The 17,289-nt window shown below is 35.4% G+C and overlaps 1 protein-coding gene across 1 annotated transcript in view; it reads right to left on the reverse strand.

The window, feature by feature from the left end:
- Positions 1-257: 257 nt before the first annotated feature.
- ICE2 (interactor of little elongation complex ELL subunit 2) overlaps positions 258-17,289 on the reverse strand; it is a 65,344-nt gene continuing 48,312 nt past the window's right edge. Inside the window, exons 12-15 of the mRNA XM_065871480.1 lie at positions 9,855-9,939; positions 8,574-8,624; positions 4,452-4,713; positions 258-681 (exon numbers count right to left, since the gene is read on the reverse strand). Of these exons, the coding sequence (XP_065727552.1) occupies positions 559-681; positions 4,452-4,713; positions 8,574-8,624; positions 9,855-9,939 (521 nt within the window). The 3' untranslated portion in view covers positions 258-558. The remainder of the gene's footprint in view (positions 682-4,451; positions 4,714-8,573; positions 8,625-9,854; positions 9,940-17,289) is intronic.

A 17,289-nucleotide genomic window follows, 5' to 3' on the forward strand; every position in this document is an offset into this window, starting at 1 on the left:
CTGCAATGGAATTTCACCAAGTTTTTCAAGATATTAACTTCTTTAACCTGCATCAATCATCATTTTAAAGTAGTATATAAAAACTGTCAAATGGGTCACAAATAAGGTTTATGTAGTTCAAAATTATCTCTGACAGTGGCAAGATTTAACCTTTTGAGCCAACCTCAACAGACCAGCAATACAACTCAAATTATTAACATAATACATAATGATAAATATTGCTCTCGAAAAAAAGCAAATTATTTTCCTACTTAAAATTTTTTGCAAAAGGTCTACTATAAAAATATTTTCTTCTCTCTTTATTTCCCTGCCACGATAATGTTAAACCATATCTGGAGTCTCCTCAAACATCAGGTGTTAAGAGCACAACATTCCATTTTAGTTGGATCACTGCTTCACATAGTCAATGTGTATTTTCAAGGCACTATAAAAACTCTCAAGAACAGTAAAAGAAAAACATTCCTCTTGCCTACAGATCTTTCAGGTATATTTCCCCTCAAACTTTTCTAAATTGATTGTCGTGATAACTGGTTTTTCTTCTTTTCCATGGTACAGTCCTTAAGTTATTTTTCTTTTACTTGGAGCCACTCCTTCATTTTCAACTTGCTGAGCAGGCAGACTTTTGGTTTCCATGGAAACTGAATTCCTGCCGCTGCGGGTAGGCATTCTTGTTCCACCAACCTAAGAGATGAAGCAAAGAACAGGATGGCTTAACATGTTTACAACATTCTTAAACACAGTCAACTCTATTATTTACACATGGACTAATTTCCTTGCAAATGGTCCTTTATATATTTTTAATCCCTAGCCACTTAACTGCTTCTAAGCAAGCTTTAATCTGACAGAGTTTTAAAGTATGAAACTTTCAAATAACAATCAGGGAAGGAGATACATAAGGGTAAACGGAGAGAAGTGAAGAGGAAAACCACACTTTGTGCTAGATTTAGGAAAGTTTGAAACGCTAAATGAGAAAATGAAGGAATGACAGGCCTTTAGAGAAATGTGCTTACAATAATGAAACTGAAGGGCAGGAGAAATGAAAAATAGGAAGGGAGGGAAAGGAAATACAAGAAGGTCAGAGGTGGTAAAGAGAGAGAAGAAATTATGAAATGGAGAGAGACAGAGTAAGAAAAACAGAAGAGTCCAAAAAAGGAGGATAAAAAGAATAAAAGGGAAACGAAGGGAAAAGAAAAAAGACCCCAATTTGAGTTGAGAGGCTGGAAGAGCAAGAAAGAAAGAAAGAAAGAAAAGGGGAAAGGAAAAATTGGAAGGTAATTACAGAGGATGGGAAAAGAGGAAGAAGGGAAGCAGGGGGAAGAAGCTTTGCTGGGGTGCTGGTTCTACCTTAATATCTACTCTTCCTCAGCACAAGTTGCTACTCAATCCCACTTTCTAGCTCACACAGTCTAGGGAAGAGAGTGTATTCTTAGGATGCAATCCCTTGCTAATTGCAGTCCCACTGAAGATGAGGTCTGGAAATACTGTCATCCCCTTGGCCACTGGAAGGTATAAATTTTTAAAATGGGATAATGGAGAAAGCCAGGCATTACAGAGAAGGACAAAAGCCGTACAGCCTGAAACCATTTTCCCAGAACTTGTCCATATCTACCTCTATTTTCTTTAGTGACCTTGCACCCCCTTCTATTTCTCACATCTTCTCCAGTGTGTTTCAGACCTGGAAATGATTGTAATTCCAATCACACTCTCTCATATTCCTTATACAACAGAAATTGCCCCAAGAGGCTACTGGCTCACTAAGAATGAATCAAACTCCAGCTACCCTCACCTAGTATCTTGTCTCTTTAGGGGCATTTTTTGGTTTACAATTAGATGGTTAGAAAAAACAAATTTGAGTTAGGGTTTGAGTCTGCCAGTCTGTCTGTCTGAATCTGAAGAATTTTTTAACATATAGATTAAAAAATTGCTGTGATTTTTATATTATGTATACCACTCCCCACTCAACTGGTATTTACTATAAAAGTATACTGACCACACTAATTATATCTACCACATTGAAAGCATTTTGACCCTATATGTGTATGTGTGTATGAGCATGAGCGTGTGTGTGTGTGTGTGTGTGTGTGTGAGAGAGAGATCCATATTTATAGCAGAAGTTGTGGAAGGAGAAAAGGGATAGGCACAGAGCCATTATAAAAAGACTAGAATCAGAAGTCTGGAGTAGCACAGGAAGCAAATGGGATCCTCCTATTAAGCTCTGCTTGATGCAAAAAGAGGCAGACACAGGCTCTACTGGGGTATCTCTCAGGATTAGTGCTTAAGGTACTACTACACAAAGGTGACATCTGAGTTCAAGTGGACTAGGGACTAAGGAATCGTATTAGAGGCAGAGATATCTGTCATATGAGTTTTTACATCATGAAATAAGTAGATCATTTCTGTTCCATATAAGATCTTACATCCCAGGGTTTCCTGAAGCTCTTGTCTTTTCCTTTGCTGCTAAAGCTGGAATCCCTGTCTGTGCTTATTAGCTTGGTAGGATTAGAAAGTCTCATTCCCATGGCCTCTCTAGGAGAAAGTAAGGGAGAAAGATGGGGGCAATTCCTACATATGTAGGGCCAGATTGTAGGGAGATGTGTAAGAGATCACCAAAAACTTTCCATGGGCTTAAAAAAACATCAAACCAAGCACTAGTTAGCTAATTGTCTACTGTACCTAATGTTTGGCTGTACAACAACCTGGTCCTAGACAATCTCACTAAGGATTTGTCCTTGGACTGAATGCATGAAATATCTTCAAAAAAACACAAATCAACAAATGCTCAGCATATACATAATTAAGCTGTTTATATTTATGTGGTCAAATCCTGAAAACATGGAATTGTGTCAAGACATTAAACTGTTCATTTTCACTAAAGAGGAATAAGCCACTCACACAGTTAAATGTTACAGGTGAAACTATCATCAGATTTTTCTAAGTTAAAACAAAATCATTCTCTTAGAAATAACATAAACTCTTCAAAAAAAGTTTTCAATTATTATTTTTAAGTTAAGAAAATGTTGCCTCAGGAGGTTATAAAAATCACTACTTATATTAAATTTAAACTGGAAATAGCCAACAAAAACTGTAGCTAAAATGGCTTAAAATACTAATAACTCACTTTCTCCATTCTTTCACTTGTCCCAACTAGTTAACCACATTTATATATTTTCTTGGCCAAAGTCAACTAAGAATGTATAAGAAGTTGTCATTTCTAAAAGGATCCTCTCAGTAATAACATTAGAATGGAGAAGTGAAAAACATACACGTGATAGATGTTCTGTGGTAAACATATTGAGAAGAGTAGAGAACTCAGACAATAATTTTGGTTCAAAGATTTTTGGCAGCAGGGAAGGAAAATGTACTGTGTTACTGCTGACTGAACAGTCAGATTCACTTGTAGAGAATAAAACTTTTCCTTCAACTAAACTCAAACTGGAACTTCTTACATGATATAAAGAATGAGTGACATGGTAAAGAGTATCTCTAAACCATAGTTTTACAAAAGTTTCAGATAGAGAAATATCATTCAACTGGTATTTCTGGGGAAGGGTTCTATAAAGAGCATAACATTAATTATAACTAAAATATTGAGTGATAAAATACTTAGCGTTAAAACACAATTTACATCTTAACATTTTATTGTACTTTAAAATTATTTATTTATTTATTTATTTATTTAATTTTGGCTGCATTGGGTCTTTGTTGCGGCGACCAGGGATGATTCTTCATTGCGGTGTGCGGGCTTCTCACTGTGGTGGCTTCTCTTGTTGTGGAGCACGGGCTCTAGGCGCACGGGCTTCAGCAGTTGTGGCGCGCAGGCTCTAGAGTGCAGGCTCAGTAGTTGTGGTGCACGGGCTTAGCTGCTCTGCAGCATGTGGGATCTTCCCGGACCAGGGCTCGAACCCCTGTCCCCTGCATTGGCAGGTGGATTCTTAACAACTGTGCTACCAGGGAAGTCCCTATTGTACTTTTAATAAGGTACTGCAGTCACTAATTACTAACACTTGCTTTTATATTTTCCCTTATCCTACTTATTAATTTTTAATTGTATCATTGTAATTTTATTGCATGTATTCTGCAAATTGCCTCAAATATTTAATGAAATGAAACAGTATACATAAATAAAACTTGCAAAAAAATTATAACTTTTCTTTTCATAGGCACATAGGCATTTAACTATGTGGTTGCCTTACCCATGCCCTCACTGGGGAGTCTAATAGAATTTTCTTTAGTTGACTCATAAACCTTACAGAAATAAAAAGTTCCATTGACATGATGACTGGGTTCAGTAGAGCGTACAACTTTATCTATACTTCCTATAGATATTATTTTTAGAATGGTGTTGTGATTAACATGGCAAATGTGGACATCAGGTTGAAATATTTTATAGTCAGTGAAACAGATTAATAATAAACAACCTAATCAAACATTTAATTTCAAAAAGATCTTACCTTTTGTTGTTGTGTTGTGGGACCTTGTGATTTAGGTGGAAAAGTACAAGGTATTCTTCCATGATGGATATGATATGGTAATAAGAGACTGGGGTCTAACGGGACCCAGGGAACTGAGAGACTGGAAGGCACACCAGGAAGGCTGTAATGTGTTTTATGCAAATTGTACGCTGTCCTAGTAACTTTTCCATCAGAGGTCTTGTAGATCAGGAGTGAAGAATCTTCTGCTGCGTGAGACAACAAGTAGGAGCCCTCCTGCAAGCTAAATCCACACAAGGAAACTCAACTCATTGGTTCACTGTGTCAAATTCAACAGCACTTTCTTAATCATAATATATTAATAGAACAGAAAACAATTAGGGGAATGGGACACCAACTCTAATAACACTTCTATGACCAAATAAGATTTAAGAATCTTTTAAACTATTTTCATGCCTTTTCAGCAACTCATTTTAGTTCTTATTCCAAGTTCAGGATATATAATTATTTTCTTTTCACTGTTACATCAGTTAAATTGTAAAATTTCAAAAATTTAATGGGAAACAGACAGTCTGCCTAATTCTCTAATTCATGGACAACACATATGGAAAAGTACATATACATATGAGTACATAAGTACATATACATACCATTCCTATACACAACATTTAAATTAATTAAACAAACACTGTACCTACTTTCTGTCTACTAATAGGTGAACAGAGATAGAAAAGTGAATGTGACAAATTCACTACACTGAGAAGTTTAAAATAAAGTGGCAGAAACAGTCAGTGCAACAATCACAATACGAGGGGCCATGAGAATAATAGCAACCAAAGCAGTTAATAGGTACTGAATGTTTATCATGAGCCAACGACGACAATACTGTTTATACCCATCTCATCATTAAATTCTCCAAAACAAAACTTTAAGGAATAATATTAATTATTAACCTCATATTTGACATAAACAAAAATCAGACATGCTAAGTAATTTGCCCAAAGTTCTGAGTGCAGGACCTGGATATAAACCCAGGCAGTCGAACACCAAAGGCCATACCCTTAATTATGATCCTCTATTGTCACAATAATAAGTTCTGTCAAATCTACATTTTCCCTTTCTCTTTAGAAAGCTTTAAGGAATTCAGTGTAACAACATAAAGAGCTAAAGGGATACGATTAATATACTGGGTTTTTTTGGGGATTTTACATTCTAGCTCAAAGGTACAATGGAAGATATCAGTTCTTTCCCACAATCTATCATTAAAAATAAGGACTAGTCATACTTACAAGGATCTTCCTACAAACCTGATAAGTTTTTCATTAATTCATTACTGTTTTTAAACAGAAAAGTAATAGGTATCGACAAAAGTGGTTCAGAGAACTATTATTCTCAGAGCATTTTTTCCCCAATCATTTTCTATTCCCATATATAGGAAATGAATAATAATTGATTTGACAGTGGGAATAAGTAACATTTCAAACACTGAGCTTTTATCAGTGAAACTTTATATCTTAACCTTCACTAAAAAAGAAGAATGCTTTGGTTTACAGAGAGAATTCATGGAGAACGAGACAGTTCAAGAAAGAATATCTCAAAAGTGCTGCATGGGGGCAGCAATGTACATGGATGGCTACAAATATCAGTAGGCACAGTAACGGCCTCCCCCAAAAACATACATCCCAAACCCTAGAGCCTGTGAATATGCTACATTACATGGTAAAGGGGAATTAAGATGGAATTAAAGTGAAATCAAGGTTCCTAATCAGCTGATTTTAAAATGTAAGGTTTTCCTAGATTATTTTACTGGGCTTACTGTAACGATGAGTCCTTAAAATGTAGAAGAGGGAGGCAGAAGAGACTCAGAGGGAGATTACGGCTTTGAAAGAGGTGAGAGTGGTGTGATGCGAGGAGGACTCAACTCGCCTTTCAAAGTCTGAAAAGGGAGGAAAGGAAGAGCGCCACAAACCAAAGAATGCAGGTAGCCTCTAGAATATACAAAAGTCAAAGAAACAGACCATACCCAGAGCCTACAGAAAAGAAGGCAGAAAAATGACACCTTGATTTCAGCCTGAGAAGACCTGTTAGCCTCCTGACTCACAGAACTGCAAGATAATACATTCCTGTTGTCAACACTAATTTTGTGGCAATTTGTCACAGCTGCAGTTGAAAACTAATACATAAGCTAAGATATTGATATTCAAGTTTCAAAAAGCACTTGGCAAATTTAGTGTTTAAGCATTGTACTTCACATGAAGAATGGAATATATAAAGCAAAAATCTTGTCACAGAATCTCAGAACTGAGGAGTACTTTGAAAATCACCGAACTCAACACCATCATTTTATAAATAAGGAAACTGACATCTATCTAGTTGCATAAAAAGTAGGAGAGTTAGAACTTTGAGGTTTTTGACCTTTTGTTCAAATTCTTGAATTGTTTTTTAGTTTATCTTTTAGTAAGGGCGTAAGACAAGGAGTGCAAAGGTTTGTATAATGAAACGATTTGATAAATGATCACAGAGAGAATCTATATTCTAAGATTTGCTATGGACCGAGTGACTAGCCTCTATGTTGCTTCCTCACCTTGAAAATGTACACAATATAGCTATGGAAGGCTGACTAATATTCCCCCAGAATGTTTACATCCTCTCTCCAGAACTTGTGAATGTTACCCATCAATGGCTTTGCAAATGAAATTAAGGATGCAACGTGACAATAAAAGCAAAAATTTGAGTGATGTACTTTGAAGATGGAGTAAGGGGCTACAAGTTAAGATATATAGGTATTTCTCCAAAGAAGACATACAGATTCCCAACATCACTAAATCATCAGGGAAATTCAAATCAAAACCACAATGAGATACCACCTCACGCCTGTCAGAATGGCTATCATCAAAAAGACAAGTGTTGGCAAGGATGTGGAGAAAAAGGAACCATTGTACACTGTTGGAGGAATTATAAATTGGTGTAGCCACTTGGGAAACAGTATGGAGGTTCCTCAAAAAATTAAACATAGAACTACCATATGATCCAGCAATTCCACTCTTGGGTATCTACCACAAGAATACAAAAAAATTAATTCAAAAAGATATATGCACACCAATGTTCACTGCGGTATTATTTACAATAGCCAAGATATGGAAGCAAATTAAGTGTTCATTGATAAACGGATAAGGAAGATGTGATATATATACAATGGAATATTACTCAGTCATAAAAAATGAAATCTTGCATTTGCAACAACGTGGATGGATCTAGAGGGTATTATGCCACATGAAATAAGTCAGAGAAAGACAAATACCACATGACTTACTTATATGTGGAATCTGAAAAACAAAAGAAACAAACAAAACAAAATGAAGACAGACTTACAGATACAGAAACAAAAGGGTGGTAGCCGGTTGCGGGCGGTGTGTGTAGGGAGAAATAGGCGAAGAGGATTTAAGAGGTACAAACCTCCAGTTATAAAACTAATAAGCCACAGGGATGTAACACATAGCATAAAGAATATGATCAATATTATTGTAATAACTTTGTATGGGGACAGATGGTTATTAGACTTATTGCGATCATTTCACAATGTTTGCAAATATCATATCACTTGCAAGTTTATGTAGTAAACTTGAAACTAACATAATGCTGTACACCAACTATAATTCAATTAAAAAAGAAAAGAAATACAGGTAGCCACTAGAAGCTGAAAATCAAGGTGAGGAAACAACTGTCTCCTCAGAGCCACCACAAGGAGCCAGCCCTGTTAATACAAGTTTAGTCCACTGAAAATGATTTCAGATTTTTTTTTTTTTTTTTTTTTATGATTTCAGATTTTTGACCTCCAGAACTGTAATAGAATAAATTTGTGTTATTTAAAGCCACTAAGTTTGTGGTAATTTGTTATAGTGGCAATAGGAAACCATTACAATAGCCTTACAGAAAAATGTAATTGCAAGCTCATTGAAGCCAGAGACTATTATATTACCTACTTATTTATATTTTCACAATTTCAACTTTGACACAGTAGAATAAATTCTGTATTTCTAGGTTATTTTCTATCTATTCCTAACAACATATATTCAAAGTTTCTATGAATTTTCACCCAAGAAAATTAGACATATCAATGCAAAATGCCTCCAAAGTACTTACCTACTTAATTTTCTTAGAATGTGTTGAAGGATGTTAAATAAACTTGATATCCTATTAAACAGAAGAAATCTATATAAAATTAAGCGACAAGAAAACTTACTCTTAACAATTTTAGCTCCTCAGAAAGAGAAATATCGTCAATAGCAGAAAAAAACAACAGATGAAATAATGTAAAACACCAAAATTTATTTCTAATTTGATTCACTTATAATATTTTTTGCCATTTTCTGATTTCTCTTCAAAATCATAAAGTATTTAGCTTGTGTGAGAGCAGCTGTAAAGAGATCAATATTTTACACTGAAACTATAAACTTTTTAAGAAGTTTATAAGTTTAAAATATTTTTAAAGTTTAAAAAGCCTTTAGTAGAACTAATCTGCAGAAGAGTTTGCCTTTTAGAAATGGTGGTGGTAACCAGAGAAATTGAGAGGTACTTTAAATGAATAAAGGGAAATGAAATATATAGATTTAGTATCTCTTCTAGACCTAAATTCTTTCCCTTTATTATTTATTTAAAAATGGTTTTCATTGGAAGAGGTAGAGCAGGCAGTGAGTAATGCACAGAAAAGCTTTTCTATTCACATATGTAAATAAAAAGTTACTCCTCAAAAGAAGCAATCCTTATAATAGAAGTAGATGTTTTTAAGTATAAGCAGAGAATTCAAGTTTGAATCTGGAGGCTTCAAAAACTATGAAAAGCCCCAAAACTGGAACTATGGAAGTAATAAAAGTCAGGACAATTTCCCATCCTTCAAGGTGAATCAAACATATTAACTACCAAGGTTGTCACCCTAGTTCAGCTGTATGCTCTGGGGAAAGTCATTCCAAGTTCCAGTTTCCTCATATATAAAATGGAGATAAAACTACCACCAGTCCTTCCCGGAAAGTTGTGAGATGCAAATTAAATTCATTTCAATCTGATGTACAGTAATGGTTGGTAAAAGAACAAACTTTTAGAAGTTAGGGTGTCCAAATGAGTGTATACATCCCTGAGAGCTAAGAGTCTTAGGCTTCCATACACTACCAAGACGGAAGACTCCTCTGTTGTTCTAACCTCCTTTGTCTTAAGTAGAAATACTAGTGTCACTAGTACATTTAATTTGGAAATGGAAATGATTAATGTGAAATGGATCACAAACTGGGTCAGGGGGGAACCTCAATGTAAAAAAGGACTAAAAGTCTTGAAAATAAATAATTTAAACTTAACCAATATTTACAGATAAAGGAAAATTAGTGATCATATTAAGTTTTTAAATTCCCAACACAAAGTAAAGCTTCTTACTTGAGTGCTGAAAGTCTTTCTTTTAATTCTTCTGAGGTGATTTCTTCTAGCAGAAAAAGCTTTGAAGTAAATGTATCAATATGTCCTAAAATAAAAGATCAAACTTAAAGAGAACAATTGCAGTATTTAAAAAACAAAAAAGCCAAGTTATCCAGTCTCTTTAAAGATGTTTTTACAAAATTGTAATAATTGTAAAGTAACTTTATATTCTAAAAAGAGGAGAAATAGACATTTTATTAAGTTTATGAACTAAAGATGTATTTTAAAATGACATTAGGGACGTTCCTGGTGGCACAGCAGTTAAGAATCCGCCTGCCAATGCAGGGGGACGTGGGTTCGATCCCTGGTCCAGGAAGATCTCACATGCGGCAGAGCAACTAAGCCCGTGTGCCACAACTACTGAACCTGTGCTCTAGAGCCTGAGCTACAAGCACTGAGCCCGCGAACCACAACTACTGAAGTCCCCGTGCCTAGAGGCTGTGCTCCACAACAAAGAGAGGCCACCACAATGAGAAGCCCGTGCACCACAACGGAAGAGTATCCCCCACTCACTGCAACTAGAGAAAGCCTGCGCACAGCAACGAAGACCCAAAGCAGCCAAAAATAAATAAATAAATTTATAGAAAAAATAAAATAAAATGAATTATAAGTCAGATTATAAAAGAAATATGTATTAATTCTAAAATATTTGCTTAACATAGAAAAGTTTACACATGTCCATAGCAAAAAAAATCATAAGAATAACAACTGTTAAAATAGTGGTGTTTCTAATTTTTATTAAAGTTGCATTTTTATGGAAATTAAATTTTTAGAGAAATATGTACCTATTATGAAAGCAAGCAGATAAAGTTAAATTTATAGTTCGGGCATGCTCTACAAATTTCTACGACAGTCTGGGTTAAGGTAAAATTTAGATTACAAAAATGGGGCTTACTCATTCACAACAGCCAAGACATGTATAACCTAAGTGTCCATCAATGGATGAATGGATAAAGATGTGATACACACACACACACACACACACACACACACGATGAAATATTATTCATCCATAAGAAGAAAGGAAATTCTGCTATTTGCAATAACATAATGGACCTTGAGGACACTATGCTAAGTAAAATAAGTCAGAAAGAGAGAGAAATACTGCATGTATCACTTACACGAGGAATCTGGAAAAAAAAAAGTCAAACTCACAGGAACAAGTAGAAAAGTGGTTCACAGGGGTTGGGGGCTAAAAGGGTACAAACTTTCAGCTATAAGATGAATAAAGTCTTGTGGATCTAATGTATAACACGGTGACCACAGTTTATAGTACCGTACTATATAACTGAAATTTAGTAAGAGAGTAGAACTTAAATGTTTTCATCAAAAAACAAAAAAGAAAAAATATAAATATGTGAGGTGATGGATGTGTTAATTTAACTAGATGGGAGGAATCCTTTTACAATGTATACATATATCAAATCATCATGATGTATACTTTAAATATCTTAAAATTTTATTAGTTAACTATATCTCAATAAACCTTAAAAAAATCTGGCTTATTTTTAAATTAAAGCACACCATAACATTTCCTATGGTTTAAAAAAAAAATCAAAAGTCTGCTCAAAGACTTACTTTCTTACAAACATGACCTAATTCTAGAATTCCAAAAAACAAAATAGAAAACTCTCAAGATTACACTTCCATTTTAAAAAGTAATGCGTATGTTCTACAACAAAACAGGTTGAGAGACAACACTGAAGTCCTGAAATGTTCCAAGGAAGTGATATAAAAGACAGCTCTTAGTTAAATGTTATATAACCATGTCAATACAAAAATCATGTTATTACAGCAGTTAAATACATCAATAGCATAAGAGTATAATATTCAACAATGCTGAAAATAACATTTTGATTTTAATTTTTTTCAGCTTACAATATTTGGTTATCAAAATACATGACCTGGAATCAATCATTGTGCAACAAAAAAATGCACATAATTTAATATCGCATTTTCTTATCTAGTCCCCTTTCATTTGCTTTGTGCTCATAAAAAGAATTAGAAACATTTTTACCAGATACCTTTCTTCTACAACAAATCTGTTTTTCCCACGCCTACTTATCATTTCCTGTGCCAAGTTTCAGTTTCACCTCTGCATTCCTAACACTCATTATACAGTGACATTTCTAATAAAAAGGACACATTTCAATGGTTAATAACTGTAGAAAGGGAATATCATGTACAATACAACATTTTTAGACATTTACTAAATGTGCCTTTGAGGAAAATCACTAACAGTTCTTACCTTTTTAAAGCAATCTCAATGAAAACTATGTATTATATAGTATATGTCAAATACAATTAGGTCAAAAAATATACAGAGAATACCATACTAAGTGCTATGAGGGCCCGCCTCCTCAAGGAGTCTACAATTCTCTCAACATTGGAGCGTTTTAACCTGTGGGCTTTAAATGAGTATACATGTGTCTTTGAGATATTTATCTCCTCAGTCCTTGGGGCAGCTGAGCAAGGTGTGGGATGGCAAGAGCTTCCTGGACATTACCCCTCAGCCACAGCAATCTCTTTTGTATATCACAGTGTGCTATCCAAATATTTTTTATGTGTGTCAAGTTTGGGAAGGTTATTTAACACAAATCAAGGCTTTATATACATGCACGCATTCATACATATTTATGTGCACACACACATATACATAGGCAGTTCCTACTCTGCATGCAGTATGGGATGAGAAAAATAACCACACATAAGCCAGAACTATGGAAGCAATTTTAAAAATCAATGGGAAAAATTAAAACTGTTCCATTACCTTTAAGATTTTTTTGGTCAAAACATTATAAATTCCCCATCAGTTATAAACGTATAGAGAAATGAAAAAACAGTAAAAAGTAATCTTTATTTAGTATACTGTAAATTAAAAACATTGAGATTTAAAGTGTTATTTCATTATAAAAAACTCATTAAGAGCAGTCTGAATAGTGCTTGTCGCCTTCTCCTAGTACAACTTATGATAGGGAGCAAGCACCTTTTCTATGCTGTGGTGAATGGTCACACTCCTTGGATCAGCTTCCAACATGATAGCCTTTGTGCTTTTAATATCATGATATATCTCAAAGAGTTCTTTTAATGTAAAATATTATGCCGGTGTCACTTCTTCATCCTTTATGCCACAAGCACTTTCCTCATTTATGAGTTCACCTTCGTTAAGTTCCTCTTTTGGCATATCTGGTCTCCTGAACTGCACCAGTGTCAACATTTCTACTGTCAGCTACTTCTTCTGTAACTCCATTTATGCTCAATTCAAATTCCACTTCCAGCAGTATCACCTTTTGTTTCTTTGCTGTGCTTTAATCTTTGTTGGCCAATTCCCTCTTCTGATTATCCACTTTTGTAAAACATCACATGAGTTTATCACTGGGAGACAAGGAGGGAACACAACTACACATTTTGCTTCCTGTGCATCAACTCAGTAACAGGTGCGTAGTGAACAATCACTGACAGACTTTGAAAGAAGTGACATGATTGGTCACTGGTCATGATGTGCATTTGTTACTTATGTAGTGATTTGTGGACTGAAGAGTCAGCAGTAACGTCTGTACTTTACGTAATTACTCACAGTTAAATACCTTCGTAACTGAAATTTGTGTGTATCAGAATTGTGCAAAGGAAGGACTGCCTGTATGTCAACTATACAAAATTGATATATATTAGAGAACTGGAAAGTAGATACAGAACTTGTGATAAGATGACTTTGGGAATTTTCCTTAAGGAATACATCTTAATGTTTTTATGGGGCAGGAGGATAAAAAGAATACTGCAATCTAAAGGAACAGGAGAACATGTTCATAGCAAAGCAGACAAACAAAAAACAAGTATGTTTATTCTACCTGAAAAAGAGACTATAGGACTCTAGTTCAAAATTGCTGAACTAGAGTCCTATAAACCAATATGCTCTTCAGTTAAATAAATGAGATTCTATGTCACTTGTGTCTCGTAAGATATGCTGTATCTGAATCTCTGAACCATGCACGTAAACTCTACCCTTACTGTCCTCTCCAAAAGATCTAATGCACTGGTCTCCAACTTTGATTTCTGAGAAGAGATTGTCTTAAGTTTCTTTGAAATTCTGAGATCATAGGGCTGGGCAGGGAAAACTGACAATGAAATGCTTAAGTTAAATGGAGGAGTGGTTAGCAACGGTTGAGAGAGGGAAACACAGGGCACAACTGAGAAAGGACTATGGTGCATGACTGCATGGGAAAGAGAATATGAGCACGTGGAGATCTTCTGGTTAGGATTTTAAGGTCCCAGTTTCTAAGACACAATGAATCATCTGCCTTAAGTCACACTGATTAACATTGTTACACACACAGTGCTTCAGTTTTGTTATATCTGACCTCCCCGCCCCCCCCCACCAATTTTTCCCTAGCCCTTTTTAGGTTTACAGCAAAGTTATAAACACTTAAAAGACTGTGACTAAATTCTGATCCTGCCGCTGATGGAGTCTGTATCTATATGTAAGTTAATCATTCTGAGCTTTATTTTTCTCTTTTATTTAGAGCAGCAGTCAACACACATTAAAAACTATTAATAGAAATTGAAACAGATGAAAATTTTTGAAAAGAATAAAATAATATGCAATATAATATATAATTAACTATGCTTTGTTGTTTTGAAAAATCTTGGCTTAATTCTGTGCGATAACAACTATTTGAAGGATGGCTGTAAAGTTCAATTCATTTTGCTATATAGGTTTTAACAGCTGCCGTTGCTAAAAAAAGATACCCACAATGATACATAGATCCAAATGGAACAAGTGCCTCATGCTTGGCTTACTAAAGCATGACACTGATTGTTTTTAAGGAGAGGACCACCTGTCAATCCACATACTTAATATGAGTAATGTTAAATTTTTAATTTTTCATACAAAAAATAAGTTACAATATATTCTTCCTGCATCCCAATGGTTTGTCTTACATACATCTAGGGACAGTAAAAAGAATAAAGTATATAAATTCTATGGCTTGTTTTCTACCATTTCCCTTCTCCTTGACTTTTACTGTTCCTTCAATCAATTATCCAAGCCAACTTCACTTATTCTAAAAATACTTATTGAGCACCTCTGTGTGCCAGATACTGTTCTAGGTGCTTGGGATATATCAATAAACAAAAGAGACAAAGAGGAGGTTCCTTAAAAAACTACAAATAGAACTACTATACAACCCAGCAATCCCACTACTGGGCATATACCCTGAGAAAACCATAATTCAAAAAGAGTCATGTACCAAAATGTTCATTGCAGCTCTATTTACAATAGCCAGGACATGGAAGCAACCTAAGTGTCCATCACTGGATGAATGGATAAAGAAGATGTGGCACATATATACAGTGGAATATTACTCAGCCATAAAAAGAAACGAAATTGAGCTACTTGTAATGAGATGGATAGACCTAGAGTCTGTCATACAGAGTGAAGTAAGTCAGAAAGAGAAAGACAAATACCATATGCTAACACATATACTTGGAATTTAAGAAAAAAAAATGTCATGAAGAACCTAGGGGTAAGACACAAACCTACTAGAGAACGGACTTGAAGATATGGGGAGGGGAAGGGTGAGCTGTGACAAAGTGAGAGAGAGTAATGGACATATATACACTACCAAACGTAAGGTAGATACCGAGTGGGAAGCAGCTGCATAGCACAGGGAGATCAGCTCGGTGCTTTGTGACCACCTAGAGGGGTGGGATAGGGAGGGTGGGAAGGAGACGCAAGAGGGAAGAGATACGGGAACATATGTATATGTATAACTGATTCACTTTGTTATAAGGCAGAAACTAACACACCATTGTAAAGCAATTATATCCCAATAAAGATGTTAAAAAAAAAAAAAGAGACAAAGACAGGCAATAAATATCATGACTAATTAAATTACATAATTTGTTAGTGGCTACCAGAAAAAGGGATTGAGGATATATTTGGAGCCAACAAACCAGAGGAAGAAAGAAACCCAGAGATGTGAGCCTGGCACTTAGGGGTGCTTCTCTCTTAGGAGTACCTGTTAATGTGGAAAAAGCAACTGAGAAGCTAGGAAATGAACCAGAGCTTTCAATAGTCTCTCAGGATTAGAGGAACAAAAACTGGAGTTCAGGGTCTGTGAATTAGATAAACATAAGCTCTGAGTTGGGATCCTGGCTTGGTGATTCTCTAAAAGGACTCATAGCCTCAGCATACAGTTGCAGTCATGTGTAAGATTTGTTATAGCAAAAGGATACAAGCAAAAGGAGAAACACCAAAAGGAAAAGAAGTGTGGGTGAAGTTCAGAGGAAATGAGATGCAATTTTCAAAAGTCCTCTCTTGAGTTTCTATTTGGGATGATGATAAAGCTCTGGAAATGGACAGTGATGATGGCTGAACAACACTGTGAATGTATTTAATACCACTAAATCATATGCTAAAAAATGTACAGTAAATTGTACCATAAAATGGTTAAAATGGTACACTTTATATTACATATATTTTACCACATTTAAAAAAAAAAGAGGCCTTTCCCACTGGAGTCACACAAGATTCACTTAATTCCTCCAGCAACATTTTCTTTTTATACCAGAGCTTATTAGAGACTCAGCGCTCAAGGTTTTTATTGGGAGCTCATCATGTAGGCACCCTCTGACTAACACATACCAAAATTCCAGACTCTGAGAAGGAAAGCAGATGTTCAGAATAAGCCATATTGTTTATACAAACAGAGTAGGCACAATGAACTCTCCTTATCAGCTAAAGGAAGTTCTACCTCAGTGTAGAAAACTGTTTACTAGCTAAGTTCCCAGATACCAGCCAGGGGCCAGACTTGCAAGTAAGCTTTTCCAAAGACTGGCAATGTCAGACCATGAATGGCAACATCCTAGCAATAAGGGGGAAACAGATTGGCCTATCTAGGGTCCAAAGTCAAGCTTCAAATCACCTAAATCCCTGTAACTGGATTACAGTGAATCCGGATTGCTAGTGTGGTCAAAAGTAATCCTATCTAGAAGAAGATAACATTTTAGCTCTTATATTTGCTCTAGAATTTTTCATATACAATATCTGGCCCTTGATAAAGAATATTCTGGCATACAGTGAAAAAACATGGAATAAAAAAGAGGACAGGAAAACAACATGCCATGGAATGAAGTGTCCCGGTAAAAATATATGTTGAAGCTCTAACCCCCACTACCTCAGAACGTTGACTTCCTTTGTAAGTAGAATGGTTGTAGATGTAATTAGTTATGATGGGTGGATCCTTAATTCAATATGAATGGTGTACTTATAGGAAGAGGATAGAGACACACAGGAAGGAGATCTCATATGATGACAGAGGCAGAGATGAAACTGATGCATCTACAAGCCAAGGATGCCAAGGATTGCTGGCAAACACCAGAAGGAAAAAGAGGCAAC

The sequence above is a fragment of the Phocoena phocoena genome, chromosome 2, assembly GCF_963924675.1.
Source record: "Phocoena phocoena chromosome 2, mPhoPho1.1, whole genome shotgun sequence".
NCBI lineage: Eukaryota > Metazoa > Chordata > Mammalia > Artiodactyla > Phocoenidae > Phocoena > Phocoena phocoena.